At 38.1% G+C, this 16,648-nt stretch overlaps 1 protein-coding gene across 1 annotated transcript in view; it reads left to right on the plus strand.

Annotated features, from left to right (window-relative positions):
* LOC118199529 (phospholipid-transporting ATPase ABCA3-like) overlaps positions 1-16,648 on the plus strand; it is a 384,844-nt gene that overhangs the window by 325,646 nt on the left and 42,550 nt on the right. The window contains exon 22 of the mRNA XM_085817060.1: positions 6,134-6,304. Coding sequence (XP_085673186.1) covers positions 6,134-6,304 — 171 coding nt within the window. The remainder of the gene's footprint in view (positions 1-6,133; positions 6,305-16,648) is intronic.

Raw genomic sequence — 16,648 nt, forward strand, 5'->3', positions numbered from 1 at the left:
CCCTCGTTTCTCTCGGGCACTCCGTAAATGCGAGGTGGGACAGCCTTTCAACATCCGTGGCGAGTTCCTGGAGTGATTCGGTGGGCTTCTGTTGACGGGAATTTAATTGAAGCCTGTAGTCCTTTAAACATTTCTCGCCAAAGCGCAGCTCCAATGCGCCGGATAGAGCTTCGAAGTCAAGTCTTTGGTTTTCTGGAAGTGTCTGCAGGATATCCGCTGCGTCTGCTCTCAGAGAAGCGGCGAGATGACAGGCCTTAGTTTGGGAATCCCATCCATTCGCATCCGAAACGATAGAAAATTGTGTTTTATACACTTGCCAGGATGTCTTCCCATCATATGTGGATAACTTCAGAGATGGACGAGCAGGCATCGATAAGAATTTGAAACCTTCAGAATTGTTTCCTACCGTCGCTATGCACTTCTTTAGGCTGTCAACTTCTTTGGCGACGGCAGCAGAAACCCTATCATCAATTTGTTGTTCGACGGCAGAAACTCTTTCTTCAATTTGTTGTTGGAAGGCCGAAACTCTTCCTTCGACTCGTTGCTCCACAGCCGACACTCTATCTTCTATTTCATCTTTGACAGAAGAAACCTTTTCTTCAATTTGCCCGACATTATTTTCGACAGCTCCTATTCTGTCTTCCATAGCCTCAAATTTACTTTCTATTACGCAGGTTATTTCTCTTTTCATTTCGTCTTGACCTGCTTCAATCTTTTCTTGTACAGCTTTTATGTCTTCTTCAAAAGTTACTTGACCAGCTTCCAACTTTTCGTGAACGGCTTCCATTTCTTTTTTAACGGATTTCATCTCTCCTTTAACGGAATCTTGGCCCAATTTCATTTCTTCCTTAACGGATTCCTGGCCCAATTTCATTTCTTCCTTAAATGCAGCAAAGGCTGATATCAGCTGTCTTAACTGCTCTTCCATCGCTCTTGTGATTGGCATTCAAATCCCACTTCTGACACCAAAAATTGTTGCGTGCGTACGGGTTCGTTATGAAATGAATGCACAAGTCCGATGAAAAATGAACAAAAATTTATTATTATCACAACAAAAATGCTTAAATTTTCTCAAATTATCATGCAGTATTACAATATCTCACAGTAGTTATCTTTTAACTACTCAAATGTCCAATAGAACGTAATCCAAAACAGCTAAGGAACGCTAATCCGCGAATTCGCTACAATCAACAACAGTAGTTTTCTAAACAACAACAAACTAAGCAACTACTACAAACTGAGATGTTTTCCTCCTTTTATAAGATTTTAAAATCACGCGCTAGAATTTTCCAGTACTTTCTCGAAATCAAAAAGAGATATTTATTTATTTAATGCACGCGCTCTTGTATTTTCAATTTTCCGGCTTAGCTTTCTTTTAATATTCGTCACGCGCTGCACTGCGCGAGAAATAAAACCATTTAATTTGTAATTGAACTAACATTAGCTTTTTAAATACCAAATTCGTAACAGTATTTTACGTTCAAAGATCAGTAGTTTACGTTCAGGTATTTTAGTCATTGCCTAGCTCTCGCAACCATATAGTATGATGGGGCGTAACAGGGTTTTAGATATATTTAATTTTAATATTACGTCATATAAATCGAGATTTGAACCGATTTTTAAGACTATGCTAGCGTCTACTTGCAATCTGGAGCCTGTTATTAATTTCTATAGCTAAATCATTATTATTAGTGACAATAGTTCCAAGCTATTTGAATTGTGCTGCATTTTCAGATGTGTAGTCGTTCACAGTCAGTGGCGACGGATTAGTTGATTTATGGGCAACTTCTAAAAATTTTGTTTTATCTTCATTTATGGTTAGGCCTAATTTCCTTGCCTCAGCTTCCAAATAGATTGAATGATTCTGCGACGTACTTTCTGGATCTACCCACTGAAGCAATATCGTCTTCGAATGGCAAGATTTGTATTGTCTTATGGTAAATGATTCCTCTATTCATGAGACGAGAAGGTCTGATAGCCTTCTCATGGGCCAGGTCAAAAAGTAACCAAAATAGAGCATCATCCTGCCGTAGATCTCTGTAGGCCGTGTATCTGCCGTAGAAAACTTCAGATAAATCATTAACAAGTTTAACTCTACATTTGACCCTTTTAAGTATAGCTTTTGTTATATTAATTAACTTAGTCGGTATTTCAAATTCCTCCATTGCCTCGTATAATTTCTGCCGATTAATGCTGTCATAAGCAGCTATTAAGTCATTAAAAAGCAAGCAGGTGCTGATATTGTACTCTTTTGTTTTCTCCAAAATCTGCCTCAGGGCATGAATTTGATCAGGAAGGTATTTGACCTTCCCCTAAGAAATCCACACTAGTACTAATCCAATTACTTTTTGAACATGTGGTAATAACCTCTTGTGAAGAACATTTGAGAAAGTTTTAAATATAGTATTCAAGAAAGTAATTCCGCAGTAGTTGCAACAGTCTTGTCTATCACCTTTTTTTAAAGATGGGACAATTGAAGATTCCATTCAATGGGCATCTGCTCCGATGTCCAAACCCTGCATGCATAGCCTTAAACAGAACAGGTTCGTCAACTTTCAACAATTCAGCATTAATCCAATTAGGGCCCGCTGATCTATTTCGATTAAGTTTCTTCATTGCAGATTCAATCTCAAAAAGACTTAATAAATCAAGTTCTTGTTCATCAGCATGGAGAGGAAATATACACTCATGTCCATAAATTAAGGATAATTCGGAGTCACGCGGAAATCGAACTCTAAAATAAATATATCACCTGTAAAATCACTACACACATCTTCAAGAATATGCAAATTTCAGGAAATAACCAGATGACACCGATGTTACGTCACAATGAGGAGAGTGTAAGAGAGTGATATATAAGGAATACAGGCAAAGAAGTAAAATTGTTCGCAGGCGCTTTATAAGCATTTCAGTGCAATAACCGAATAGTTATGACACAAAGGACGCATTTGGATGATTTTTACGTGGTAGAATTATCGGCCGTCTTGAATGTGGGCGTACTCAACTGGAAGTATCAGACGAACTTGGAATTGCCCAGAGTGTCATCTCCAGGCTTCGGCAACGATTCCAAGATGATGGTAATGTGAGTAGATGTTACAGCACAGGTCGGCCCAGAGTTACAACGCCGAATGAGGACCGGTACTTGGCAGTTACTGCCAAAAGAAAAGGCGGAGCACAGCCTCAGACCTGTCTCGTCAGCTCTCTTCAGCCACTGGTACGACAATTTCAAGGCAGACCGTGTGCAGACGCTTAGGGCAGATTGGTCTATATGCTCGTAGACCTGTCAGATGCGTTCCACTTACTGCAACTCACTGTCGCCTGATGTTAGCCTGGAGTAGAGAGCATTCATTGTGGACACCGCAACAGTGGGCTTGTGTGATGTTTTCCGACGAGTCCAGGTTTAGCTTGCTGTCTGATTCCCGCCGGACTTTCATATGGAGAGCTCCAGGTACCCGTTACCACCAAGAAAACATCATTGAACGACACCGTTACGGTGGTGCAGGAGTGCTCGTTTGGGGTGGAATTATTCTGGGTTCCAGAACTGACCTGCATATTCAAATTGGAATCACGACAAGCCAAATCTATAGGGACGTCATTCTGGAACAACATGTACGTTTGTTTCGGAGCGCCATGGGCGCACAATTTGTGTTTATGGATGACAACGCCCGTCCTCACCTTGCAAACATCGTAAGCGAATGCCTTCAATCGGAGGATATCACCCGTATGGACTGGCCAGCATTCTCAACGGACTTGAATCCAGTAGAAACGCGTGGGACATGCTTGGCCGACGAGTTGCAGCCCGTCAACCTTCTCCTACATGTCTACTGGAACTTGGGAGAGCATTGCTTTTTGAGTGGTGTAACATCCCCCAAGATCAGATCGATAATTTGATACTCAGCATGCCTAGGCGTTGTACGGACTGTATTGCATCGTCTGGGAGACATACAACAATGTATTAACAATCATACCAACCATGTAATATTGATTTTTTGTAAATAGTTTTTTTTTTTTTAATTTGCTCCAGAGAGAAGAAATCGCTAATTTTTTTAATAATATCAAACATATAGCATCTTTTTTGCTCTTTACCTTTTGTTTAATAAATAAGCTTTACAGATAAGTCAAATTTGTTTTACTTCTACCTCTTCCTTTGCCTGATTTTGCATTATCCTTAATTTATGGACATGAGTGTATTTCTATTGCCTATATCTATACTGTCTTTACCATGGAGCAAATCCTTAAAGTATTTCCTGCTAATATCTCATTTTTTTCATTCAGGAGCACACCATCTTTATTTGTACAGCATATTCCATTTGGCGTGAAATCTTTCCTAATATTGTTTATCAGCTGATCGTACTTTCTAGATTCTTTTTGGGGCTTGAGCTCTTCAATTTCCCTGTACTGCTTTCAAGAAAAATCCTGTTTTTCTTTCTATGTAGAATCTTTCCTTGTCGTCTTAACTCCCTGTATTCCTCCTCAGCTCTTATGGTATAATGCTTTTGAATCATTAATTTATGGGCAGTATTTTTCTTCGATATAGCTCAATGCACATTCCAAATCATACCAGTCCTTACTCCTATTCTTTTTCTTTTCTGGTATGGTTTCAATTCCAGAATTACATATTATTTGCTCAAGTCTTTCCCAACTGTAACTGTTATTTCGTATAGTTACCTCTGCTTGCAGATTAGCTATGAGCTTAGTTCTATATGCATTTAAAATATTGTGTGGATTATATTTAAAATATAATCCACGTTTGTTCCTATATAGCATCGAACATCCAATAGGCTACTTCGATATCATAAGTCAATAAGAATATGGCCGATTTGGTTACAAGTCTTCCCATCCGGTGAATTCCACGTTGCCTTATGTATATTCCTGTGGTGAAACACTGTGCCACTAATTTGTAATTTGTTTGCAACAGCAAAAGTTAGTCGGAAAACCTCCAATGATATTACTTATAAGGTATAAGCTCTGTTCTCTAATACTTGGTTTTACTGTAGTGTGTATTCCAACTTTTGCATTAAAGTCTCCAATCAGGAAATTCATATCACTCCGCGGACAGCCATCAAAGGTGTTTTCTAAAATGTCATTTTCAGTGACATCCTTATCCTCAATGGGTGCATGAGCACAAATAATGCTTATCCCTCAGGTGCAGCTTACAAATTTTCTCATTAACAGATTTAAATTTAATTACACGATTCTTCATTCTTTTACTCCCAATAAAACCCTATACCGAAATGATGTTGGTTATCCCGACAACTGTAGTTCATAATGTTTTATGCAGAAGAAATGTAAAGGCGTGTTAGTTAGCCAAGTACTTCAGAGTTTGCTTTTAACTGTCAATGGTTACTTGTTTTAGGAATAGTTAGCAGAGAAACTTATAGCATTATTCTTTAACTCTGCTTTTTAAAGTGAGATTTGATGGCGAATTCATTCATATTTTCATTAAATGTGACACAGAATACTTCTATGTATTTGTCGAAATTCAGTATGTAATATTCTGTACTGTGTATTTTTAAGTTACAGTAGAATGCCAAAAATCTTAAGAACTGGTAAGCGAATAATCACTTGAGTTCGTGAGACAGTAAATAAAACTTGAAAAGGGTTAAAGACCCTTATTATTCCAATTAGGTTTAAGGATTCTGTCTTGGAGTTTTGCAATAAAGCCGCCACTTGGGCTTGAACTCAAAAACTAAGAAATTAACTTAATTAATCTTAACTAAAAAGATATAGCCGAAGCTATCAAAATTCTAACCGGGTTGGCCCCTTAAAGCTGAATAACGAAGAAGCTATCATGGGCCTAAAGTACGACCGAGCGTAATAATAGGTTAAGAGAGAGTAGCCTAAAAAAGCTGACGCATGCTAGCCAGAATCACTGGTTCTCTCTAACGAAGGCAGTAGAACTTCGCGTTTAAATACTTCTCCTCAATTTGTATTCAAACGTGATTCTAAAAATATGTTCTGGCCGGAAGTTGAAATTCAGAAGACAGGAAAGGAACTTTAACTAAAAATTTAACTGTTAGGAAAATTAGCATAATCCTTACAAGTAGAAAGAAAAACTAAATAAAGTGAACTAATCTCAAAGTATTCATTCAGTTTTTATAGTTACATGCTTTTGTTTATTCTTCCCTTACAGCTTTAGTTGCAAAAGAAAACTGGGTATAGCTGTTGCACTTATTGGTATGCCTCCATTAATTTTACTGGATGAACCAACTGCTGGACTGGATCCAGTATCTTGCAGACATGTTTGGAATGCTTTACAGCAAGCGTTGCAAATGGGTCATACAATCTTTTTAACAACTCAAAGGTATCAAAATTTTTCTTTTTACTTCAATAAACTAGTTGATACAAATGTGCATGATGCTAAAACTTTGCTTGACTGCAGTACTAATTAATTTAGTTATAAAAAATATATTTTTAGTAGTTTTTCCCTGTTAATTCATTTTAGCTCAAATTATTGTTAAGTACATTATTAAAGTACACAGTTTCTCATTTAATACATGAATTAATTTTTACGAATACAGGTTATACCATTTAAACCGTATGATCTTAGGACCTGTCAATGATGAGACACAATTTTTACGAATACAGGTTATACCATTTAAACCGTATGATCTTGGGATTGGTCATTGATGAGACACAAAAAATGTTGGAAAAGATAAAACGACCCCTAATAAAATTTCTTATTTATTATTAAATGTACCCCCAAACTTAGGATTATCAGCCTATTCCTTCAACGTAAGGCTATAATAAAGGTGGAACAGAACTTATGAGAGGACGAGTGTTGTTGCGTGCTAGTAGTTCTCGTAGATTTCTTGATTATGGCCAAATAAAGATGAAAAATCTGAACTTTTATTGCAACTCAAGCAATAATTAAAAAATGAAGTATATATACAGTGAAAGATAACTGAAGTAGAATCAAAAGATATCACTCTAATTGTGGATAACACGAGAACGAATATCACTAATTGTATTTCAAGAATATAGGATAACTGCTCTCAGAAATCTGCTGCTTCTGAGTTCTAAAGATACACTGTAATTATAACTAGCTCAGTGATTAAAGGCTGAAAATTACTACGTATTTGAACTCACTAAACCTTAGTCTATAAATTGTCTGATCTTAAATTAAGATTCTACACCTGTCCTTCTACTATTTATGTATTTACTAGTATAGTAGTAGAGAGGGAAAAGGAACCATTGGGAAATTTTGTTCTAGTCTCTCAATGATATATTTTCTAAGGAACTTCCAAAGTGTTACCAAGGCCAGACTTTAACACGTTATAATTAGTGCTTAATCTGTTTACAGAACTCCACTATTTATTTACACAAAATTGCAAACGCTACAAAATAATAAACCAACTAAACATTTGCCCATAAGCAAAAACTTATAGAAAATGCAGAAATGACAATAAAATGATATAAATAAATAACATATTAATAGGACACAGGTGAAACCAATGTACAACAAATCGAAAAATATCTAAACGCAAATACTTGCATAAAATTACAATTTTACATTGGTAAATAAACTTTTTCTCTTTGTTTGTTTCATGTATTACGATACTGCAGTACAGTCAGATTCGTTACAGTAAACCCAGTTTAATGAACCCTCAGATATAATGAACAAAATTTTTGATCCCATACAGTTTCCTTCACACATGATATTATTTTATGCAGCTACAGTGAACTTCCAAATGCACGAAATCGCATCTTTTTTAATCGAAAATATCTTTAACTGATTTTTTTTTTTTTTTTTTTTTTTTTTTTTTTTTCAGAATTCTTGCATGTTTCAATTGAAAACTGCTAATTATTAAATTCATCCGTGTTTAACCTATTAGAGCAAGGATGTCAAACTCGCGGCCCGCGGTCCGCATGCGGCCCACAACAAATATTTTTGCGGCCCGGCCAATATATCGGCAAATAATAATATATAATAATAAAATAACATATCGACGAAGAAAAAAATGAAATGTTTACTGCTAAGTAATTAACGATAATTTATTCAGTGTTGTTAGATTACTCACAGCGAGCTGACACACACACTACTTAAATTACAAATGCGTGTGAGTAGCTTGCGTTCAGCTACCTTCGGCTTTTGGGGAACACGTGCACTCAGAACTTGTACGCATCCCCCGATAGCCGAATGTGGCCGAACTCGTGGTCTCAGTTTTCCAATCATAGTTTTGTACGATATATTGGTGCATGCATGTGCATGCACTTTGCTTTATTATTAATTATTACTTAATTCATATTGTTACGGATTTCATAGTTATTTATTTATTTAGTTTTTTTTTAAATTTAGAATTGTAATTAGATTTGCTTCATGTTGCCTTAGCAACGCAGACGATTTTTGAAAAGACAGCTGCGTTGGAAGGTTAAAAATAGAACAGCGCGTGCATTTAATAGCTAATAAATAAATATCTCGTAATTGCTGTTGCATCCACAAAAATCCAGATATTTATAGATGTTTCCAGTATATTCGAGAAATTAATTATAAAGCTTATAAAAGCCGAGAACAAACAACTCATCTCAGTAGTAGCTGTAGTTCTAGCGAACTGTTTGTTTACTTAATGCTGTGATTGATTTGTAGCGATTTCGCTGTGAGATAGAATTAGTTTCTCTGTTTTGAATTGATTTTTGCTAAACGTTTGACATTTTGTGATATTGTTAGAATATTTTTGAAGAAATATTTCAGCATTTTGATTTATCTCTTGTGGAAAGAATAAATTTTTGTTAACTTTTTAACGTTAACCGTGTTTATTCCAGCCCTTTGTATTCAGTATGTCTATATCAAAACCAAGTGGTAGTAAAATTAAACGAAAAATCGCTGACGAACATAGAATATTCCAAGTGAAATGGGAATTAGAATATTTTTGCTGTGAAATAAAAGATAAAATAATCTGCTTGATATGTAATAATACTATTAATGTACCAAAGTTATATAATATTAAACGTCATTACGAACAATACAAATCGAAATATAACAATTATGAAGTATTAATGAGAGAAGAAAAGTTGAAAGAGCTCAAGTTAGGAGTGAAAAAGCAACAGTCCATGTTTAGTAAAGTATTGCAAGAAAGTGAAGCGGCGGTACATGGAAGCTACGTCTTGTCCGAGTTGATAGCTAAACATTCGAAGCCTTTCACTGACGGTGATTTCATCAAGGAATGGCTAATGAAAGCTGGAGAAATTGTTTGTCCTGGAAATGTGAAGGCTTTTCAATCAATTTCATTGTCTCGAAATACAGTTGCGGAAAGAGTTACTGATTTAGCCGCGAATTTAAGTGATCAGATCAAAGCAAGTGAGTGAGTGAGTGAGTGATTATGGCGCAAAAACCAGAGATGATTATGACGCGCCAAACAAAAGATGCGATGATTACAATTGATGACATTAAAATTCAATAAATAAAACAAGTAGATAAATGTACCAAATCCAGAGGATGAAGTCATATAAAAACAAGTTAAAAGCACATATTAACATTCAAGACACAGTCTTCAAAACAAATTACATTTGGTAATAAAAGCCAATCTCTTTTAAATAATAAAATAAATTAGAATTGACCTCTCTTCCGATTAAACGGTAGAGAGGTAAGTCACAGCTATTAAAATATTTCTGGCGAAGACTATTAAAACATTGACACTCAATTAAAATATGACGAACAGATAAACAAACATTACAATTAAAACAAACAGGCTCATTTTCAGCTTTAAGAAGATAGCTATGTGTGACTCTGGTATGACCAATTCTGAGTCGAGTCAAAAGAACGTCCTCTTTACGATTTCCAGCAAAATCCCAATGCTCAATTCTAGGTTTGATGTTTCTCAACTTGTTGTGATGCTGAACATCCCAAATTTGCTGCCATTTTTTTCGTATCTTTCCCTTGATGACACAGCAGATGTCTCTAAAAGGGATAAGGCGACTGGACAGTTCGACAGCAGATTTTGCCGCGATGTCTGCAAGCTCGTTTCCCTTTATTCCCGTATGCCCGGGAACCCAGCAGTACAGGATTTCATATCCTCGTATCATTAAATTTCTATGAATTTTGAGAACATCCACTACCACAGGATTCTGAGCGTTGGGAAAAGCTTCCAAGGATTTAAGAGCACTATACGAGTCTGTATAAACTATGAACTTTCTATGGCAGAGCTTTGATATGTACAAAAGAGCATAATATATTGCAGTTAGTTCAGATGTTAGGACAGAGAAAGCATGGTGCAGGCATCTGCCCTCTATGTAATTTTCAAATACAAAAGCCATCCCGACATGATCATTTGACTTTGATCCATCTGTGTATATCGAATAATAACTGCTATATTTGTGCCTGTGCTCAGCGAAAAGTTGTCTGTAAACGATCTCGTTAGTGCTCGCCTTTACGTGATGTTTAAAAACATCAAGAAGCTGGATCCGTGAATTTTCCCAAGGTGGAATTTCAAAATTCTGTACTGCTTGGGGATGCATATCAGAGAGGGAGAGTTCCTCAATGACAGGGCGAACTCTTAAAGGGAAAGTAGGAACACAGGATGGACGTGTTTCAAATAATGTGTTACACTCATTATCAAGTAAGCACAGCTTATTGGGATGTTCAGGTTGAGATAGAGTATTAAAATATTGCAAAAGGGACAATTGCTCACGCCTCAGATGAAGTGATGGTTCGTTACAGTCAACATATAGGCTCTGCACAGGAGAAGTCCTGAAAGCTCCTGAACAAATCCGCAGACCTTGATGGTGAACAGGATCCAGTTTTAACAAAACAGATGAGCGAGCGGATCCATAAACAACTGAGCCATAGTCCAGTTTAGAGCGGATAAGCGCTCTGTAAATGCGAAGCATGGAGCAACGCTCTGCACCCCAGGAGGTGTTCGCCAACACTTTTAAAATATTTAGTGTTTTTAGACACTTCTTTCTCAGGTTTAAAACATGAGAAAGGAAAGTCAATTTTCGGTCGAAAGTCACTCCTAAAAATTTTACTTCAGGCGCAACTGGAATAATTGTACCATTCAAGTATAACTCAGGTTCAGGATGGAGACCTCGCTTCCTACAAAAGTGCACGCAGACAGTTTTCTGTTTCGAAAATGTAAATCCCTGTTTGTCTGACCATTCTTGGATCTTAATCAGAGCCATCTGCAGTTGCCTCTCTACATATCTCATGTCTGCTCCTCGACAGCTAATCTGCAGATCATCAACATATAGAGATCCCAAGATGGTGGGAGGAAGTTCTTTTAGTACAGAATTTATTTTTAAACTAAACAGGGTTACACTGAGCACACAGCCTTGAGGCACACCCTCTTCCTGTTCAAAAACATCCGAAAAAACAGAGCCAATTCTTACTTGAAAAGTTCTAGTGTTCAAGAAATTTTGAATGAAAATTGGTAGGTTGCCGCGCAAGCCACTCTCGTGAAGATCCCGGAGTATACCGTATCTCCATGCCTTATCATAAGCTTTTTCAATGTCGAAGAATATCGAGACAAGGTGGCTTCTTCTTACAAATGCTTTTCGAATAGATGTCTCTAAGAGGAGCATGTTATCTACAGTTGTTCTTCCCTTTCGAAAACCACTCTGATACGGCGATATAATATCATTCTTTTCCAAGAAGTAGACTAGGCGGCTGTTTACCATCTTTTCAAACAGTTTGCAAACACAGCTGGTAAGGGCAATTGGCCGATAGTTCGAGGGATTCCTCGGGTCTTTCCCTGGCTTCGCAATAGGAATGACAATAGCTCTCCTCCATGCACTGGGAAATGTACGCTCCTTCCACACTCTATTGTAAAGTGTGAGAAGGGCACTCAGTGACTTACAGGACAGATGCTTTAGCATTTCATAATACACGCCATCCAGACCCGGACAAGACCTATGTGTCTGCAACAAAGCTCTCTTTAGTTCAACCATAGTAAAGTCTCTATTGTACGGCTCAAAGTTGGAAGAGTTGAAAGCGATGGGATTTTTCTCAGAGCGTTGCTTGATAGAAAGAAATGCAGGTGAGTAATTTCGGCTGGAAGAAACGGCAGCAAATGTCTCACCAATTGTATTTGCAATTTCTTCTATGGAGCTAATCACTCGGCCATCTTTTTCCAGAAAGGAAAGTGAGTGGTCTTTGTACATTCCGCATGCTTTTCGAACTCTTTCCCAAACCCGCTTACTAGGCGTAGAGGATGTTATTGAGGACACATATGAAATCCAGGAATCCCTCTGGCTCTGCCTTCTTACTTTCCGTGCATTTGCTTTGGCTCTTTTAAAAGCTATGAGGTTTCGCAGAGTAGGATATCTACGAAAAATACCCCATGCTTTTTTCTGTTTTTTCAGTGCTTCATGACAGTCGCGATTCCACCATGGTTTCGAATATTTTAGTGTTTTTCCTGATGTTCTAGGAATCGAAAGCATAGCTGCCTGAATAATAGTATTAGTAACAGCTTCAACAGCGTCATCGATATGCACACCTTCTACCATTTCCTCTGTCAGCTCTGCAACGGAAGAGAAGAGTTCCCAGTCTGCCCTGTCCAGGATAAAACGAGGGACTCTCGACACGGGGTTTGCTCCTCTTCGTGCAAGAGACACAAAAATAGGATAATGATCGCTGTTGTACAGGTCATTTCCGACACTAAAAGTGCAAAATGGCAACAGAGATGGTGAACAGATGGCAAGATCGAGAGCGTGGAATGTCCTTGAAGGCTCATGGAAGTACGTATCTTGCCCATTATTTAGGAGACAAAGGCTATGATCTTCGATCATCTGCTCTATTTGTCTTCCTCGGCAATTTGTATCTTTACTTCCCCAGAGTGGACTATGGCCGTTAAAATCTCCTATTATGATAAAAGGCTCAGGCAGCTGCTCTATTAGATTATTTAAATCTTGCTGATAAATGTGCTCATTTGGAGGCAAATACAAAGAAACAAATGAAACAATAATATCAAAATTTATTTGAGTAGCGACAACTTGGAGGGATGTCGTCAAAGGAAGTACATTTGAGGGATAATCCAGTGAGGAGAGAAGACCTACACCTCCACTGGCACGCTCACCTGCAATGTTATCCTTCCTGACGAAAGAAAACCTCCGAAGTTTTGCATGGTGTTCAGGTTTCAAATTTGTTTCCTGTATTGCTAAGCACACAGGATGATACACATTTATTATAGATTTGATGTCAAGGAAATTTCGGTGGAAACCGCGACAGTTCCATGACATGAGGGTGGCCATTATGAATGGTTTTTGTTTTTTCTGTGCTGTTCTTTTGTTTTTCGTGGAAGTAGATGCCTGGGAACTTCTAGACCCTCTTCTACTTCCATAAAGTCTGAATCCGCAGATTCAGAAATCATCTCATCAAAAGAGCTATTGCTGTGACTTCTATTTTTATTGGATATTTTATGTGTAGAAGTTTTGGGCTTACTTTGAATAACTGTTTCTTTCTTTTGTACTATATGGGTTGCATTTTCTTTTTGCTTGTTGGATGTAGACGGATGGGTTTTATTTGCTAGGGTCTGTGTGCCTATTGATGTTTGGGTGGCGACTGTACGAGATGATTTTACAGCACTGGCGTATGATGTATTTGGTCGAAGCTGTGTGCTCTGGACTAATCTTCTGGCTTCGGCATATGAGATGTTCCTCGTAAACTTTGCAGTCTGCACTTCTTTTTCCAATTTCCATTTTGGGCAGAGGCGTGAAAATGCTGGGTGCTCACCCTTGCAATTTATACAAAGAGGCGCAGCCGTACAATTTTCAGAATCGTGGCCAATCTGTGAGCATCGGGCGCATGTAAGGCTGCCACGACAAGACGTCTTAGAATGGCCGAAACGCTGGCATTGGAAACATCGCATAGGGTTTGGAATATAAGGTCTTACAGGAATATTTAGATATCCGGCCTTAATATTCTTAGGCAGATCAGGCGTGTTGAAGGTAAGGATCACGTGTTTCGTGTCTATCAACTTACCTTCTTTACGCATCTTGATCCGCCTTACACCGCAGACATTTTGTTCGGAGAGCTCAGAAGCGATCTCTTCTTCAGAAACATACAGAAGGTCGAATTCTGAGATTACACCCCGACAATAGTTGAGTGACTTATGTGGTGTTACAGTCACATTCGCTTGCCCAAGTTTAGTTATCTGAAGTAAAGAAGCAGACTGGGTGGCTGAGGTTGTATCAATAAGCAGGTCTCCGGAGCGGAGACGCTTTATATTTCTCGGCTCACCAATACAGGACTGGATGTATTTGTTTATTACGAAAGGAGACATCTTATGCATTTCGCCAGAAGGACTAGAGATGACTAGGAAACGGGGAATATTGTTATGATTTTTTTCATTTGTATCTGTACGTAATTTTTTTGCAGTAGACTTTTCAGAAGTAGGTTGAGTGAGAGGTTGAGTGAGTGGTTGAGTGAGTGGTTTAGCAGTAGACGTTTCAGAAATAGGTTGAATGACTGGTTTAACAGTAGATGTTTCAGAACTAGGTTGAGTGACTGGTTTAGGAGTAGAAGTTTCAGAACTAGGTTGAGTGACAGGAGTGATTTGAGTGACTTGAGTGACAGGATTGACTTGAGTGACTGGAGTTACCTCGAAATCTTTTATTAAGTAAATATGAGAAGCCATAGTGAAAGAATAAAGATTCGGGTCCGACGGCCCCGCCCACCACGGAGCCCAACAAGGGAACACAGATTCCTGTGTTAGGGCTAGCCGGACCTATACGCAAACTGAAGCCCCACAGTCGGCTTTCCCGAAAGCAGGTACTCCCGAGAGCTTGACCCCAAGCCACTGACACAAGGACTAGTGACCAGCCGATTGACACCCGTGAGGACGACTAAGGTGCCTCCCGTTTAGCTGAAGCAGAGGCCAAAGCAGTGTGTTGGGGACAGTACCTCGCCCCTCAACTACCAGGACCCTCCTTTCCAGCGACACGGGTCTCCACGCACGGCAAACACGTGGGCAGTTTTCTCCCCACTTGAAAACTAGAAACAAGGTCTGTTCCAGCCTCTCGTGACGAGCCCCAAACTCCGTAGAGAGAAACCACAAGGGAGAAGGGAAGGGAAAAAGATCCAGCCAAGAGGAGAGGAGACGGAAAAGAGGATAGATCACTGGGGCTCCAGGATCGTGACACCCGTCTCACCAAGAAGATGATCCCCTGAAGGGCTAGGGTACCTCGGGATTGCCACACCCGTACTCACAAAAGTGAGCCCCCTGAGGGATCAGATCAAAGCAAAATCATCTAGTTTCGAAAGTTTCTCCATTGCCTGTGACGAGAGCACGGACATTAGTGGCAAAGCTCAATTAGCAGTGTTTCTTCGTTCTTGTGACAAGAATTTTAACATTTTTGAGGAATTACTGGAACTAATACCGATGACTGGTACTACCACAGGAGAAGATATATTTACTTGTGTTTTTGGACTTGCAGAAATACAATTTACCTTTGGCAAAATTAAATTCTGTAGCTACAGATGGCGCTCCATCAATGACCGGGAAAAACAAGGGCTTCGTAGCATTACTAAGAAAAACACTTAGTGAAATTCACGGTTCAAACATTCATCATATGCATTGTATTATACATCAAGAAGTTCTATGCACGAAAGTAATAAATATGGAGAATGTTTTGTCATATATAAAAAAAGTTATAAAATTTTATAAGATATCGAGGTTTAAATCAGTGTCATTTCACTGCTTTCTTAAGTGAGTTAGATAGTGAATATTCGGGTTTGTCCTACTATACCGAGGTACGTTGGTTATCTTGCTCCAAGATTCTCAAACAATTCTGAGATTTGAAAGAAGAAATATGTCAGTTTTTAAAAACGAAAAATCAAGACATAAGTTTGTTTTACGATCCAATATGGATACAAGATTTATCTTTCTTGGTTGATATAACCAAACACTTAACCGATTTAAATTTATCGTTGCAAGGAAAAGATCATATTATCAGGACTTGTGTTCCTCTTTACTTGCTTTGGAAACATGAACTGTCCTGACTCGGAACAGGGAGCTTACTCAAGCTATGTGTTTTGCACAGGCACTACACTATAATTCAATAAACTCAGGAACAATGGACTGTATTATATCTCACATTAATTCTCATTAATTTACATCGTTCATGGCCACTCGAAGCCACGAATTCTCTCACACGCTCTTAGCTCACAATCTCATGTCACAAACTCTAAGAGCTCAAGACGCATGCGCCGACACTAGTAATGAAATGCGCGCGCAGGCGCAACATACCGCCCGCCTTGACATGATGTAATCATTCAAAATTAAATCTTACAATAAAAAATTACACAGAGTGACAATACGAAATACAGGTAAATAATTGTAAACATCAAATAATAACATCAACAAAATCAAACTACTATAATAAGAAAATACAATAATTAATTACAAGCATACTTTTTGTACTTTTTGTACTTTTTGTACTTGCCATAGGTAAAAGACAAATTTTATTAATTGATCTTTTAAAAATACCTCTTTTCGTTTTCACTGAAACTACTCTAACCTTATTGTCTTTACCTAAGAATATCTCTACAATTCTGCCAAGAGGCCAGTTACATACAGGAACATTATCAGTCTTTAAAATTACCATAGTTCCAACCTTGACATTGTCTTTTTCAAAGAACCATTTAGTTCTTCCTTGCATTGCACTCAAATAGTTATTTCTCCAATACTTCCAAATTGTTTGTACTATTTTAGTC

The sequence above is a fragment of the Stegodyphus dumicola genome, chromosome 5 (genome assembly GCF_044657685.1).
Source record: "Stegodyphus dumicola isolate Sdum_Otavi_A_Nest chromosome 5, ASM4465768v1".
Lineage (NCBI taxonomy): Eukaryota > Metazoa > Arthropoda > Arachnida > Araneae > Eresidae > Stegodyphus > Stegodyphus dumicola.